This window comes from Strigops habroptila, chromosome 5 (genome assembly GCF_004027225.2).
Source record: "Strigops habroptila isolate Jane chromosome 5, bStrHab1.2.pri, whole genome shotgun sequence".
NCBI lineage: Eukaryota > Metazoa > Chordata > Aves > Psittaciformes > Psittacidae > Strigops > Strigops habroptila.
In genome coordinates, this window is record NC_044281.2 from 69,387,543 (window position 1) to 69,405,251 (window position 17,709).

Sequence of the window (17,709 nt, forward strand, 5' to 3'; positions counted from 1 at the left end):
CCATAATTTCAGTTCTTCATACCCTGCAGAGAGTTTCCTTCTTGGTAACAATATGGAATTTTAGTAGTATTAAGAACAAAACCTCAAAGAACCTGTCTCAGACTCCTGATCCTGTTTTCATGCAAACAAGCAGGCTTCACCTGCTCTCCCATGAGTCAGTGTGCGCAGTCTTCCTCCTGCCCACACCCAGAGATGCAGATTCTTCAAAGTGGTTTCCAGGGCACTGAATAAATTGACTTCGAGTGATGGATCTTCCCAAGTTTACATTACCCATCCTGAATCTCCAGCTGAATCTCAGTTAAGATTAATGGGTCAAGTCTCTCCAAGCAGCTCAGGTTTCCCTCACGCAGGGAGGCCTCCAATGGCATCCAAATGCTATAAAATCCCATGTGAGATATTAGGGTGCATTTATGAACTTACCAATGTTCAAGCCAATGATTCAGGTGGAATATTAGATGCTGTTCTTCCAATATCAGTGTCACCACTGCATGGACATTTACCCTGCATCTTCCCATGACCTCCTTCATGTTTGAGTAGGACTGTGTGTTCAGGGTTGTTATTCCAATTGCCAAGTTCTGTACACAGTCACTGAGACCACTTAAGAGCTACTGTCCTTTAAGGATACGTTTCACCTGCACATATGGTCAGTGTTCGCAAGTCAGCACAGTACCTCAAGACCTCAGTACCTCATCAAATAATGAAGGTGTTACCTCACACCTGTCAGACAGCGCAGACATGTGCCTGCCAATGTTAGCTTCTGCTAATCAAAGAGCAACAACTTATTTTCTCTTTTATCCAAGTATCAAACCAGTCCTGGATTTTTAAGCAAACATATGGCAGCTGTATTAATATAGGAGCAAAGTGAAGCTAGGTCTGCAGCAGGAGTGCACCCTGCAGCACTGCAGCATTGCCCTTACCCTCCAGTCACCGGAAGATATGTTTGCATTAAAGCCCATTCACCAGCATGCTTACCAGAAAGGGTGTGCGCACGCAATGGGAGAGAGGAAAAGATCAGCAGGAGGCAGTTCTGTGAACAGAATTAAAACAACTTTCAAAGCAACAGGCTAAGGCTTTCCAGCACGTGTCTGCATTGCAGGGAGGAATAAGACATATGGACTCAAGCAAGGCCTGGGAAATACTTGACATTATCACCTAGTTGAAGTTTGAATACACTGCCAATATAACTGCAGTTCAGCTTCATTTGAAATAGTGATGTCCCATTGCATGTGAAACTTTCAGATGAAGTCACACAGTATCAAGATACAAAAAGATGAACTGGCCAATAAAAATAGTAAAGAGAAGTTAGCCAGTAAAACAGAGATCCAAGAGAGTCCATCTCTTCCCCTGCATCTTCCAGAACTGCTTCAGTTAATCTAGCCATAAGCCAACATCTTTCTACCACAAAAATAATTAAAGTCTTTGTCAAGAATGTTGGAAAGTCTGATGTCCCAGACTGAGGGATGGATGGGAAGAGCCTACATACACTCCTCTGTCAAGCCACCCCCTAAATCTGATTGCATTATGAAACTCCTAAGCAAGACGATTACTTCTATAGGTTTTGCTTAATCTGAAGACAGACAAGAAATTGGTTTGTGGGGAAACTGAACTCTTTTTAACACCAAAACCAAGAATAAGGAGTTACGTTGCTGGTCGTAACTGAAACACGTCTGCTAATGATTACAGCTTCCATTTTGCTGTCAAAGTATTATTGGAACTGCTTATTTGCTGTGCAGCTTGGGGGGGAAAAAAAAAAAATAAAAAAAGAAATCTCTTCCATCCTTTATTAATCTTGTCCTCATCTGACACAACAAAAATGCACCATCAGTCTTTTGCTTACTTGGAAAAATAGGCCTGAAAGTCACCACAAGAGCCCAAAGCCTTTGTGTACAATTGGTTTCTTGATTAACTAGAACAAAGGGCAGAAAACATCAGTCACTGTGCATTAAGCTTAATATTTTTGGAGCTTATTTAAAGACATTTAAGTGACTTGCTTAAAATAAACTTCGAAATAACAAAAAACTAGTAAATAATTGCCCTCCCACCCACCCCCCCCCTTTTTTTTTTTTTTTTAAAGGCAGTCACATCCCAAGGAATGTGGCCCACAAGGTAACTACAGGACTCATTGGAAGGCCTCAGTAATATCCTTGTATCTTCTTGGCTCCAGGTAGTTTATTGCAGCAGTGCTGAGCTGGTGACCTATTTGGCTGATATAGGAAACCTAATCATTAGAAAGTTTATGTATTCTAATATGAGAAGCAGATTTTCCTTGGAAACATTTCCTTGGGGCAGGTTTCAGGGTCCTGAAACTGGCAGTGACTGCCTAAACAGAGGAGGTAATGAGTAAAGGCTCCAACCAGGGATTCTGTGTAAAATTTTTTCCTTTTCAGCCTGCCATCCTGGGCTCCAAACAGGGTATGCAGTGGAAACAGAGAATTTAACTATCTGCCTGAGTATAAAGTCTCAGCACAGCAGGATTAGATGAGAAGCGAAAGAGGAGGGAACTTGCAGGCAGCTGCAATTTCAGAATTGAAGTTTTCAGAGGCATGGTAGAGAGTCTACTATTCAGGAGTACCTGGCTATGTTGTACACCAAACCTGAAGGTAGCATTGCTTGTGTCTTGGCTTCTCCACACTTACTGATGCACCCTGTTCCTCTGAGGCTAAATTGTTTTTATAGACAACTGAGTCTTCAAGTCCATGGTTTCAGTGGTCACATCCCACCCTCTCCCCAGGAGCCAGACTAACAGGGCAGTCCCAGAAGTCCTGGAACAGATTTCATGCCCACAGCAACCAAACATAAAGTCCAGACAGGCTTGTTCTCTCTCCTGCTCCTAGAGGTGGTCTTAAAGGTCTCAATCTTTTGGATATGGGAAGTCAAAACAGCTGCAGATAAACAATTTCTGCAAGGGCTGACATAGACTTTTTCTTGTTTGAACTACAATTTTTGTGGTTAGGAGACAAGAAAAGTCTCCACACATGCTGACCTGGCAACCACATGGGACCTCTTTCAATCCTGCCTGTGTGAAGGCTTTGCCCTGGCAAGTGGGCTTGCTCTGCTGGGTCTTGCAAGACAAGGGAATTCCTCTCTCTGGGTTCCCATTCTCATTTCTTGAGAGATTAGAGAACTGTATAACTAAAAGGGTAGTATTTTGTTCCACATTAAGCCAGGTGGAGGGAAGTTCAAAAGAGAAACTGTTTACTTCAATGGGATGCTTCAAAGAAGCAGATGGGAAAAACCCAGCCCTGCAGATGCATATTTAACATATCTGAAGATATATTCACAGCAATAACCCCTCCCCCTAGCTTAGGGAAATTTGGGAGTGGGGAAGAGTTGTCCCACAGAGACATGACATCAACTAAAGAAAAGGCGAATGAATGCAAAAGTCAGAGTGGTTGGACTTCAGATGTCTCCATAAAAAGGAAAAAATCCAGCCCACATAAGTGAACTAGCCCTGTTGGAATACCAGTTGCCCAAGATTAAGATAAACAATGGGAATGGGACTTAGAAAAAAAAAAAAAGGAAAAAAAAAATACAAATCACATACTATATAGCCCATAGCACTTGTGAAAATATGCTCCAGAGGGACGATTTCAAACTGGAAGTTCAGTTCTATCATGTCTCTATCTGGAGAAATGTTCCTTTAAAACGATTTAAAAGCAAACACTACATAGAGGCAATCTGATAGGTATTATTAAAAAGGAGAATGCTTAAGAGGAAAATGACTCCATGACATCTCGTGTCCCTATCACTTATTAATGATTCTTTTCCCTCTAATAGGAGAATGAAATGAGGCAGCATTGCTTGGAAAACAGCAACTGATTTCTTACTACACTGCAAACTTTCATGATAAAGCCAAAGCAACAATACTACTAGCTAGCTTTAACAAGGCTTTATGAATGCACTGAAAGTCACTTTAGTTTGACATTCAGCTGCCCCCAACTCAAATATTACAAGCCACCAATCAACTCCTCCATCCCAACAAGCAAAATACCCCTACTAGCAGAGCTCCAGTGCAGTCTGGAGGTGTCCCAGGAAAGCTTCAGTAGAATTAGGCATTGCAAAGTACCGTTACCAGACAGCCATATTTCAAGTTTTTGTAATGAGCTTGTCACTAAGAAGTCAGGGCAAGTACACACTGCAATTCAAATCCGGGCAAACGAAAACCAAGCAAGGGTGTCTGTGAAATGCAGAAGGGATGGAAATGTCACAGCACAATCTCTCCTGTCACAGGGCTAGAATGCGTATTCCCAGCAGAAAAGCAGGAGCCCATCTCAATCCCTTTGCATAGTCACAAAACCTTAGGTATATCAGAGGTGGCAAAGGAGAATAACCTCATTTTCCACAGTGACAGAGGATGACTACAGACACCAGAATATTAACAACCCTGCTTTGGTTCCAGAATAAAGAATTACCTTCCAAGCTCTTAAACACAGAAACAAATGTCACTTGCCATGTAAGTTACTAAGTGGGGAAGAGGAAAACTATTTAGACATCACAAGATAGCAGCATGAATACTACAACATATTAATTAAGCATTTTGTTTTATGCAGCAACCTCCTAACCTCAGCTGAGATGTTGGTGTGATGATGCTCAAGCAATAGGCAGGTCTAGAAACATCAGTCCCAAATAGCTTAGTTGTGAAGCCTGTGTATAGGGCAGCCTTGAACTGCAGCTCAGAGGCAACCACTTCAGAAATGTGGCATGCTTCCTTTCTGGGCACAGTAAATCTAAGTTAAAGCCTTGAAACAAAAATGAGGGCTTCAGCTATACCAACACCCTTTGACTGCTGAAAGTTGAACAGTCAGAAAAAGAAAGCAGCCACCACCTCCTTACCCTTGCAGAGGCACACATTCAAAAATGCAAACAAACTAGGAAAAAAAAAAAAAAAGAGGTCAGAAAATAGTTTACAGAACAGAATCACCAGAGAGGTCAGGGTAAGCTGTCAAGGGCTGCTTCCAGCTTAGTACAGCTGCTAAAGTCATTAGACAGTGTCACCCCACCCCCGGGCTCCCAGGGGCAAGAGCAGAGGAAGGAGGGCTCCTCCTCATCTCCTGCTGACCTGAGTGTTTCTGGTGAGTGTAAACTCTCTCCATCCATTCAACATTTGCAAACAAGCCGCTGCGAAGAGGGAGTGCCTGTTTGCAGGGTTGGTCAAGCACCATATTCCCAGAAAGGAGCTGATCTCCTGTGAGAACTTGGCTGGAGCAAGTCATCACATCCAGTTTTACCTCTCTGCTCTAAGCTTGTCTCAGACTTCTCCAGGAGCCAGCACAGAACCTGGATTAGTCTAAATGTTCCTGTCCATCCTATCAATACTCCATTTCCATTGAATACTTTTAAAACAAGGCACCCAGGCTCCCTCCACAGATGCCATCTTCCAGACAGTTCAAAATAAAATACCCTACACCTTGGCAACCAAACACACCAACCGGATGCTTTGCTTATAATGTTGCATATCACAATCTCCAAAAAGCCTGAAGACACTGCTGCAATAAGACAAGTGTCATTGAGCATCCTTACCCTCAACACAGATGTCTCAAACTCTGTCTGCACAGAGAAGCACTTCTCCAGACCCTGAGCTGCAAGCAGTTGAAGGAGAAAAGCATCTCTGCTTTGCCAGCATTGTCCGTGTTTGGAGGGAGACTTTACAAACTCTGGTTTTTAGGACATTAAACAACTTTCCAGTAACTCCTAGCCAAAAATTCCTGATCACCCACCCTGCCTCCTCAGATGGCATATATTTGTCTGCCTTAGTAAGTACATTGGGCAGAAAACTGTGGTAGGACAGGAACTGATTCATAAGTGGATCAAGTATCCTCTGCTACAGGGCTGGTGACAGGCCCAGAAAGGAAGGACGCATGGCAAGGCAGCACTGTATTCATAATAGGGCACTGGAGTCTACAGATCTTTGATTTTGAAGTAGGGGTTTGGGGTGGTCTTCCCTTGAACTCGGTTCTGCTTGTTAGAGAGTTATGAACATTGGTGCATACAGGAGTAGTTACACAAGTCATCGCAGGTATTTAGTGATGGCCACTCACCTAAACCTGTCCACTGGGATGAAGCCACTGGTGCTAGAGGAAAGGTGTTTGACCTATATAAGTGTTTGTTTCTCCTCCTCAAATTCCAGGCACAGCTCAAGGACTGATGAAGAGAAGGGGCTGCTGATATTTACCTTTTATATCACGACCATGGTCTCTTACAAGGTTTAAAATTTAAATACATAGCCATGCTGGGAAGAAATCAAAATGCAGAAAACTGAAGTAGCTTTTGCAGAGCAAACAGCAGGGCAGGGCTGGATGTATAAACAGAAATCAAGTCCTGCATCTCATCTGATGGACCACATTCTCTTAAAATGCTTTGTAAGGAAAAAAGCTTTCCAGGGAAAGGCAGCATGCACAATTGCACTTGAAACAAAGCATGATGTTTGTAATTAGGTGTACTGTGTCTGGCAACACATCTGACCAGTGGATGCAAAGTTATTGACAATTCATAAGCAAACATGGTAACTGCATCTGCAATTTGGTGTAGAGCTACATCCACATGTGAAACCTAGGAAACTGCTAGTGTGTCACTTATCTGGTAGAATAAACAGAAGTGTACTGGGTTTTGGCCAGCTTTTGCAAGACTTTACTATATTTTAACTTAACTAGTATATCAGAAAAGAGCCAGGCTTTTGTAAACCATAGGGCCTACTGTGACTTAGAAGGACACACAGAAAAGTTATGGGCAGAAGAGAGAGGTTAGCTCACAATGTCATTTAGCAATTTTATTTATTTTAATTGAAATTTCTTTTGCAGACAGGAATGAAATACTTAATGGGCATTTTAGGGATGTGGTTTAGTGGAGGAGGCGAGAGTGGCAGTGCGAGGTTTATGATTGGACTTGATGATCTTAAAGGTCTTCTCCAACCTAAAGGGAGATAATACTAATGCTCAGAGGCATTTGCTAGCAATGCACATAATGCCATGCTCCCCCACATGTACAAAGGAAGGACCACAAAGACAACATCCTAGAGAAAGGAGTAGGGCAGCAGAAAGCATATGCAAGATATGAACAGTGTTCTTTACAGAATTCAAAAACAAAACCCCCACCAAAAAAAGGGACCAAATATCAATGCTACTTGCAAAAACAAGCACAGCAGAGGGCCTATAGGCAGGGAAGACTGATCCATGATTTCTGAAAAATCATGTTTCTCTATTTCTATCTGGAATACTTCAAGGGTGCACCTTTAGCCAAGATGCAGTAGTTAACCACAAAAGTAACCTTGGCCCAATTTGGTACCAGTAAACCCACTCACTGAACCCTGGAAAGCAACACCTTCAAACAAAGGATTCCGTGTTCCCCATGAAGAGGCAGAAACCTAATACAAAAAGCCCTCAATCTAAGAAGGAGTTTGCTGTAGAGAAGCCGGTGTATTCCCAGGAGCCAAAGTTTCAAGAAAGCTGTGGCCTCTCTATGCCGCTCTCCTAGATCATGACTGCAGCCAGTGAGCAGCACAAGTAAAACCAAATGGTGTAGCAGAGCATATTGCCAGGAACATGCTAGTCTCCTGACACTGTGGACAGCCAGCAAGTCCCAAGACCCCTAAGCCAAGGCACCCTGATGAGCAGAGACCTTCCTTATGGTGATACTTCAGTACTATGTCCCACATCCCAGCTAAGGAGCAAAGAGCAGCCTCCCTTGCCAGAGATCCCTTTAGGTCCCGATAAAGTTGCACTAGCCATAATAGCTTTGTTTTACGTATTCAATGTAATATAATATTGGAAATTGGTTTGCAGTTATGTAATTGCAAAGGAAATGGCTATGGTCCTGCTCAGCTGAAAACGCCGTCCCACAGTGCCCCCGCCGCAGACATGGCTCTCCGGGCCTGCAAGGGAAGAGCACCCGTCCTGCCTGTGAGCAGAGCAGCAGCGGAGGCAGAGGTGCTCGGGACTGCACTTATACTTCACCATCTGTCAAGTTTTCCATTGCAAACACTGCCGCCACAGTTTATAGCTTGACCATTTCCAGCCACATCCACGCAAAACTTGGCAGAGAGGGAGCTGCTCTGGCCCAATCCCTCCCCCTTCTACCTTAAAGAAATCTGTGTCGGATTCCTGCTTTAAAGACTCAACATTTCTTTTCTGCAGCAGAAATACATTTTTAAGCCGTTCCACAAGGCTCTTTTTGGTTAAGGTTTAAAAGAAGCCTGTGTACTTGACAGACAAGACTTGTCAACTAAACTTGTCAAAACTAATGTCAACTATTCACATTGTTATTTTGAAACAGCTCAGAAACGTTTAGATAGTGTTGGACAGTGCAGGTTGGTTACACAGTACCTTTAAAGAAATCACAGTCACTTCTAGCAAGGAAAACAAGCTCTGTAACTACAACCTGTTCCCAGACACCATTTGTAGAGAATGTAAACATCTGTTTTTCTCTGGATGCATTTGTGACCATTGCTACATGCAGATTTTCCTCCTCAGCTGTGGAAAAGAGATAAATATCCATCAGATACAGCAGGCACACTGTGGGTCTTCTGCTCCTGGAAATTAAGGTCTGAAGGACAATTTCTGCTCAGCCAAGACAGGTATTTGCTGCAAAAATCAAGTGCCAAAGTCTGAGAGCTAGTACATTACTAAATAATTTGTTCCTTAGTATAAAAATCCTACAGATTTTTCAGTCTGGCAATGTTTGCTTCCGTGGCAATTGTATCAAGCCAGGTTATGGTGACCCATGGGCTTCATAACTGAGATGCAGGTTTTCAGATATTATTCACCACACATGCTACAGTGACCTTGCTTTTAAGTCATAATACTGAACAGAAGTTTCAGCTTCAAATGATGTCCAAGTCGTTAATTTTATTGGCACAATAACAAAGATAACCTTATACAACTCTTAGTGAAAGAAAACCAAGTATGAGACAAGGCTCTTCCAAGTGGGCTTGCACATGTCTGCCTATGCACATCTTAAATACCATCTCTTATATAGGAAAGGTAACAGTGAATGCTACTATACAGTAAATGCAACAAACTTAAATTAACATAGCTTGATGATAACCAAGTAAGACTTCAGTAAACCACATTCCAAATTCCCTCCCCTCCCCCTGCCCTATACACTGGCTTTGAAAGCAGAGCTTACTTCCTTTCAGGGGTGTACACAACTTGGAGGCAAACATCAGAGGAGATGGTAAATCTAGCTCAGGCCCTAGAAGTGTTCAGAAGAAAACATCCAGCAAGACATGAAACAGGCACCATTGTTCTGAAACTAGTTTTGAGCTTCCTGTGTGAAAAGCATAGGCCATTTGACAAGTAAGAGGAGGTGTTTTTTTCCCTACAAAGCCATGCAACAGAACCAAGTCAAGGTTTTCTGCACTTCAGGAAACAAAAGAACTTTTTAAGCGTCCCTAGGCATCACCAAGCAACCCTATTCAGGCAAGATTTTAAAACCAAGCTATCATTTGTGCCTTTTCAAATCCAGCTACCTCAAAGTACAGTTATAAAACCCAAACCAGACATATGATATGCTATATGCATGTACATACACAAGGAAGTTTCAGATACTGGCCTAGCAGCACATCCAATGTACACCGTCCAGTCTGATGTGACTTCTCAGCCACGCAGCTAACAAGCTATCTAGCCATACTTCCTTCCTTTCACTGAAGAAACTTCCTCCTGCAGGTGACATTCACAAACACCTTACATTACCTTTGTCTGTCTGGATCAGGAGAAGAATGAGCTTAATTTATACAATCACAGCTATAGTTTCGCAACACTTATCAAGCCAACATAAACATACAGATGAATGACTACATGTGTGCATAGTCCAACAATCTATTTTCTTGAAAAGTATATCCCTATATTCTTAGAAGTTATAACCACATCTTCTAGGCTTGCTTGCCTACACTAGACAGATACCCGACCTCAAACAATAACTCATGAGGTTTGAAATCTGACACTTGAGAAACTTTTGTTAGTTTCATTACGTGCGCTTCATAGGTTCAGCTATAGCTGAAGAGACAAGAAGTCATAGTATTAAACTAATTCCTGTGGTATCCCCAACCTAAGATAGAGCAAGAGCATGTTTGGACTCCTGTTCTTGGAACAACTAAAACATGATTTCTCTGCCAGAACAGTTTAGACAAGCATCCAAGCAAATGATGCTCTCTCCATCACCAATCTGTGACTTCTGTTTGTTTGGGTTTTTTTAAATATACCTGTATCTTTATTTTATATATACATATACACACACATGCACATATATATATATATAGGCAAGATCATAGCACAGAGTTCAGGACTTCAGATTTCCTTCCTTGTTTACATGGACATTAAAAAATCTGGCTGCTAAGCATCGGAATATGGTCTTAAGAACTGTACTACAAGTTGAAAGATGTTTCCTTAAGAGCCACATTTCTGGACCCACTAAATTCAAACCCTGACACTCCATTTATATCTCCACATACTATGTGGTTCAATACAATATGATGTGAACTATGCAAGGCAGAGAAGCCACATTAAAAGAAAACACAAAGGAACAGTAATTTGGAATTCAGACACTTCTTGCATTATTTAACAGCCCAATTCCCTTGGCTTCATAAGCCATTATCCAAGACAGGGACATCATGGGTATGAATACAAGTTGCCACAATAACCAGCCCTATTCTGACAACAGTAATACCCACTATTGACAGTGAGGAGCCCTCAGGCTTGGAAGGGAGGATGCTTGTCCAGCAGCCCAGACAGTTTAAGAAGTTAAGACATTTTTCCCCCTTCAGTCATAACGGTTGCTTTAAAATGGGGCAGATGAGCATTTTGGCCTCTAATAGTTTTATGAGTGAGATAGTCAGTACCCAGGAGACAGGCATTTCTGTTCACTCTAGCCAGTGCATTTCCACACACTACCCTTTTGGACACCACACTAAATCAGAGGCCAGCAACTGCCTGCATCACTTTGGGCCAAACAAGCATTAGGCTTTCATACAGCAGAGAAATCACCACTCCATTAAAAGAAATAAAATACAATGTATGGTCATCACTGCGGATAACCTGACTGAGCTCTGGAAGCTGGATCTGATCAGGGTGTCCTGGTTCCCTCAAGCTCTGGCATGCCCAGCTTGCTCCAGAGCCAGCCAGTTGTGAGAGCCCTGCATGTGGAGCTACCACAACGTGAGCCTTTGCTTAAACATCTCCAAATGCCAACAGCTCCTCTGGATGAGGACACACAAGTCATGAGTGGACTGGAAACCAGTCCTGGACAACAGCTTTGCATTAATACACAAGGAGCACTGGAGGGGAGGAGGAGGAGCTGCTGAAGACAGGCAGTTATTCAAACCAGCTGCTAACCCGCTCCAACCACTCTCACACACAGAGCCTCCTGCATTTGTTCAGTCTGACTCAAAGCTACTAGGCATCCAAGAGTTAAAGTACACAAAAGACATCTATACGAACACTTGCCAAAAATCTCATTTTCCAAGTGCAAGCTGGTTGTTCCATGGATTGCAGAAGGGATTTCATCTCGCTTTTACATGACAGCCTCTGCCTCCTTGCATCAAAATTCTCCAATTAACACTTCTGCAACAAGTTTTGAAACTGTGCATGGCCACGTATATATCTACGCACATTCTCTGCCCTCCCTACTGAGCTCTGGGCCACAGGCTGAGCTGTCAAGCCAAGTTTCATCCTAAGCAATTTTTAAACACTCATCCTATAAATCCTCCAAAAAGGGAGTTAGTAATGGAAATGCTGACAGAGACTTGAAGAGACAGAAGGGCAACTATATCAGTGTAATATACATCAGCTTCATTAGCGGCAGATCCTTCTCTCCTTCACCTTCATTTTCCATTAGCGTATCCTGGCTAATTAACGCACAAAACCTATGAAACATTCTTACAGTAGAAGGCAACATTTGGCCCCCAGCCCAAATCAACATTGAGAAACTTCAACATCCTCAGCCAGACATAGTAAACGAACCAGATGGAGCTAACGTACAGCCACAAGTAGTGATGAGGAAACCGAAAGAGGAGGAACACATGCAAAAAATTGGATCATTGGATGAGTGAAAAGCAGCAAACGTGTCTTACCGCTTTCGTTTTTCTCTATGACATCCACGACCTCTCCAGCCTGGAGGCTGATCTCAGAGTTCTCCTGTTTCTCATAGTTGGACACCACCACATATTGCTCCAGGATCATGGGTTCAGAGCTAGCATCAGCACCTGGGGAAGGGAAAAAGCAAGCCGTAAGCCAGCTTCCAGCCATGGCTCCTTGAGAGCGACCTCCGTCCATCCGATTCACAACAGGCCAAGTTGTCACCAGAGCCAAGCGAATCAGCAAACAACCTTGGCTCGCAGCATATCCCTAAATGGCTGGCCATATAGAAATAGCCTCCTCTGGCCCACAACCCAGCAGCACAGAGGGACATTGGAGAGAAGAAGAAGAAAAAAAAGGGGAGGGGAAAAAAAAAAAATATATGAAAAATAGCCAAAAAACAGTGAATTAGCTGTAAAGTTTCACGATGGATTCTGAAAATAAACCTCTTCCCAACATGGTTTCCACAATCCTTGCTCCCATTCAGAGAGAAAAGTCCTGGGCTGAAGCAGCATAAATCCACAGCTGAGCCATCCCCCCAGTAAACCCAAAGAACAAACAGCTTTCCCCTTGGCGGCTCAGCTCCTTCTCCACTCTAAAGGCTTGAGCTGCAAGTCAAGAGGGGGCTGTAGATGCCAATCATATTCGTCTGCACTGCAGCCCTTAAATAGAAACACATGAGCGGGACTGAAAGAGAGGGAGGTGGGGTGGAGGGAGAGAGGGGAGGGCGGGGAAGAGTGTTTACTTGAAACAGAAGAAGAAAAAAAGAGTTATAGCTCCAGATCCTTGCTCAAACACAGCCACCCCCTGCCTGCCCCCCGCCAGCCCCGCAGTTCCGCATTCCCCACAGCACAGCCGCCCCAAGCAGGACAGGGGCACAGAATGCTCCCGCTTCCCCCTCTCCATTGCTCTTCCGCTCTTTTCTGGATCCCTTGGAGCCAACCTCTCCAGTTGTTTGGTTTCTCTTTGTAGCAAAGGCTTTCGAGTGTTAGAGCCATTTATGAATGAGAATGGGCTCACACACAAACGGGTGAAAAAAGGTCCAAAATAACTGTTCTCCCTTTCCCCAAACTCCTGGAATTTTCTCTTGGGTTTTTTCTTTGATTTCTGACTTTTCCACCCCTAAACTGAAATCGTGCATTTTGAAGTGGAGCTGTGAGGCAGGCACACCACCGTGCCAGACAAGGAGGGAGACCTCCTTGCACTGCTGCTCACCGTATGAGATGCATCTCGGCTCTCTAATGCAACATAAACAGTGCAGACAGGGGCCTCTGCACTCCCAAGCCCAGGCACAGACCCACTGTGCTCTGCCTGGAAACTGCCTTGAGAAGTCATGAAAACCTTGAAGATGTCAGGGTTTCTTAATGTGCCCTCATTTATACACTCTTCAAGGCATCAGACCAGAGCAAAAAGCACCGCCAACTTCTGTCTAAGAGCTAACATGCCTTAATGCAAAATTATTTTACAGGTTTCCTGAATTACAGCAAAGGCTATTAGGGCAGAGCAGTTTGGGCCAACAGCATTATTATACATTTTAAATACTAAGAGGCAGTTCCTGTCTCTCTAGATAAAGGTGTGAAGGGGAGACAGAAGCAGATGTGCTACTTGCTGAAAGTCCCATTTCATTTGATGGGGGCAGAGCCAGGAGCAGACTCCAGGTCTCCTGAATCTCTGATGACAAATTGGCTACAAGAGACGGGAAGGAAGGAGCATGGTCTGAAACTGTCCTCCAGACACGTCAGGGGACTGACCGCCAAGCAGAGGATACTCAGCACTCTACTTCCAAACGCAGCATGTTCATATGCGTTAGGGCTAAAGATGCAAAGTGATTCTACAGACAAATAACTAGCATCCCTGCCAAGAAAGAGGTAAAGAAAGCATCAGCCATTAAAACAGCATCCTGTGAAATGAAAATCCTAGAACAAAAAGCAATTAATTCAACCATTTCCTGAAAGGAAACGCTATCACAATGGCTCCCTTTGGACCAGATTTAAGAAATCCTGAAAATTAGATGACTTCCTTGCTCCCTAAGCGTGCCTCTGACTCTCCTCAGGTTACATAGGTTAATTTTCTTTAAAGAGGAGTCATCTCCTCTAGAAGTTTGTGTTTAAGAGATTTCTATAGATACTTGAACCACAGCCAGCAGTGGGAATAGGGGGAGAAGACCATGAACTGACAACATTGAAATTTATAATAAAAATTTTCACCATAGCTGTTCATTCCAAATAAGCATCGCATTTCTGTTCACGATGAATCAACTTGACTTGTGTGTTCTGGTTTAAGTCAGTGCTAACTAGGTTACCCAGAGTGTAATGAGATGCTTTTCCCTTTTTCACACTGCTTCCTATGCAATTCTGTCTCCAGTCCATAATGGAGCAGCATTATCATCTTCCTTCAACTTATTTATGCAATTAACATCTACAACCCCTACTTCATTCTAGTCTTAATATAAATACTAGTTCCCTAATCAGAAACAAAAACCATTATGGCCTTATGTTTATGCAGAAAATTCACTGTGTGGAAAGGCAAAAGGGAGCAGGGGAAATGAACGAAGCTACTTGCTAAATAGACACCCCAAATGTTGTCTTTCCTCTAATCTCCTAGATAATTTTTCATGGGAGTAAGGAAAAAAACCCAAAACACAACACTGGCTTGGTAGCAGCAGCAGTCAGTGCCCACATGATGCATGTGTCCCTGCTGGGAACAAGAGGACCAAGCTTTAGCGCAGGCTGGCAAACACCCCACCATCAGCCACTGAGGCTGAGCCAGGGACCATGTGCCAGGGAAGCGCCCTTGCCAGGAAACCTGGAGAAGCAGCACTTCAAATCCACCTCCGCAACTCTGGCTCCATAAAAAGCGGGTTTACAACAGTCTGGCAAGATAAGTTATATCTGCACTCACGTATCCAAAACCCAGCAGGACTTTACAATGCCATTTACTCTGTCCTGCCTTGGATAAAGGTACTCGCTGCAGGAGGATTTCTTTGTCACTACAGTGGCTGGTGCAACATACACAATTAAGAGACCGTTTTAACAGAAGCTTGTGTGTTACAGGGTCCCTATTAAGACAAAAAAAAAAAAAAAAAAAAATAGAAATATATTCCTTGGTCTAGGAAGTAATCAAGGTCAAACTTGTTCATTTGCAGGTACAGCAGATCATGCCTACAGAATATCCCCCTTCAGAGGGATGGAGTCCCTGTGGCTCCCAGAGTGATGCTTGCCCAGGTTTAGCCACTGCAGAGTGAGGAATATTTCAGTAACAGTAACGGAGGAAAGAAAGGAGGAAGGGATGGAGGAAAGATGACAAAGAAACAGCTCTTCCTAGCAATCAAAAGCCTTAAACATTTTCTGGGTAGCCTGGTTTAAGTTGTTCCTATATTCCCTTCAGGAACAGTCAGTAGGGTAAAATACTTCAACTGTCAGCTTTCCAACCCCCACAAGCATCTTTAGATGAATTACTCCTCAATGACACTCAGGATGCCCACAACATTACTGATATGTTATGTCAGGATGCGGGTTTTTCCCCCCAAAGTGAATTCAAAGGAACAAGACAGGTGACACCACAGAGAGCACTGTTACACCCGCTGCCGTGGGCGCTTCCGCATCCCTGCCAATTAGTTCAGGTCTAAGTTGTAACACAGGACACAGCATCGCTCTGAAGAGTAAGAGGCTGCTCAGTGTGAGGCATGCCAGAGAAGATGGATGCAGAGTGACACGAATTCCCCAGCAAGCTCACATGCACACTATAGTGCCCCCTGACATTACAGCCCCTCTTTCAAAAAGCCTCTTCAGCCCAGGAAGGAGAAATGGAGAGCAGACGATAGGGTAAGGCTGATGTGACAGGTAGAGTTCCTCTCCCCCAAAAAAGCAGAATTAGTGTTTTGGTTTAGCTCCAACTTGCAAGCCCTCCCCAGAGCAGAGCGCACGACAGATTGTTGCTGAAATAAGAGTTTGCTTGCCTCTCCATTTCTTTTTGCCTCGAGTCCGTTTCCTGGTTAAAGTCTTGAGGATACCCCTCCTCCTCTCCATAGGGCTCCACTTTACAATCCTCCCGCTCCTCACCTCAGCAATTCCCTTCCTGGGGCTGGGTAGGAATGTCATTGGAGCTTGTCCATGCCCCTCACAGCTGGCACTATTAAGTGACACAGTTGCACCCTGTTCCCCTCACTAGGCAGTGAGGAGGGAGCATCATTCCTCCCGCTGTACTCGGAGACCAGCAACTACTGTGAAAGCCGCCTAAATAAGAGCGCAGAGCGCCTGTTCCAAGCAACGTCTTCCTCCTCCTCCTCCTATGTTGCAACAGCTAAGACCTATGATGGTTTTGCAATAGCCAAAAATTAAAACCACCAACTGGACTCCAAAAATAAAATCATCTGGATATGGAAATCTGAGACTCCTGATCTTTGCCAGAGTACTCTGTTGTTATCAGGCTATAAACATGTCTGCTCTTTTAATCCATACAGCGCACAGGCTTTTATATTGCCCCTTTATGATTATCAATCGAGTGTTTACAGATTCAGACTAAATGAATTAGTACTGAGCTGGTCAGTGGAAGCTTTGCAGAAGCAGCCAAAACCACAGAAACAGTCAGTGAGCGCCATGAGGATGACTCACAGCTGAACAACCAACTGGCAGGTAGTCCAGCCCCACTGACCTGGGCACAACGGCTGAGGACACGTGCAAGGTCTGCACACAGGGCTGTCTGGCAGAAGGCACTCCCGAGTATCATGGCTTTCCATACAATAAAGTCACAGTTTTGCACTTTTCTGTGCATAGGGAGGAGTAACTGTGGTAGCTTGGCTCTAGAGCTGTGGTTTCTTGTTAAAGCCAATTCTTGAAGGGTAAGCCTTTACTTATCTCTGGAAAACTCCTTTTGGGGAAGGAAGAAAAAAAGAGAAAATACACCAAGAATAGCAGCAGCCAGCCTACTTAAAATCCTCAAATCAGTCTATCCCCTCACAACTATCATATGCCCAGCTCTAAACGCAGGGATTTTCTTCCCCTTAAGACATTACCTCTTTTCTTTCTTATCAGAAGGACCATGTCACTGTGCTAAACAAACATACTACAACGGCATACTTTCTTTGAGCCTTCCACCAGTGATCTATCCCCAAGTACTTTAAGACAGAGAGCTTAGGTTTGCCTAAAAACTGGGTTAAGTGTCTGCTGCACACAAGATAAAGAACAGGCTTTACCACATAAAGCACACAAGATTACACAAGAACTCACAATCTCATAGGGGTCTATGAAAAGCAGTTCCTAAAATAACCAGTTCCTAGAGTAAGCAGTGGGATGAAACTGATGAAACCTTCTACAAATCTCCTTGGGAACAATATGGATTTAGATCAAAACAATGTTTCTAAGCCTAAGAGCTCTCTTCTATTCAATGGAGGCTTTTTGTCTCCTATTTTTGTTTGTTCGTTGTTCTGGGTTTTGTTCTTAATCTGCCCTAAACAATCAGGCCTTTGACTCATCTCCTGGATACTCCTGCACTGCAGTCTGTCAATCTTCAGTCCCCTCCCCATTTACCAAAATACAGGCTGTATTTGCATGTCAGTTATTCTTAGTGGTAAAAGGCAACTCGCAGCTTGTAGCAATAGGAAAGCGGATTCAACCCTTCTACCAGACAGGAATCCCCCCAACCC

The 17,709-nt window shown here is 43.6% G+C and overlaps 1 protein-coding gene across 4 annotated transcripts in view; it reads right to left on the reverse strand.

Annotated features, from left to right (window-relative positions):
• The window catches only part of SH3PXD2A (SH3 and PX domains 2A), a 265,696-nt gene that overhangs the window by 61,504 nt on the left and 186,483 nt on the right, over window positions 1–17,709 (reverse strand). For all 4 annotated transcript variants that reach the window (XM_030487968.1, XM_030487967.1, XM_030487966.1 and 1 more), the window contains one exon: window positions 12,062–12,193. In XM_030487968.1, the coding sequence (XP_030343828.1) occupies window positions 12,062–12,193 (132 nt within the window). The remainder of the gene's footprint in view (window positions 1–12,061; window positions 12,194–17,709) is intronic.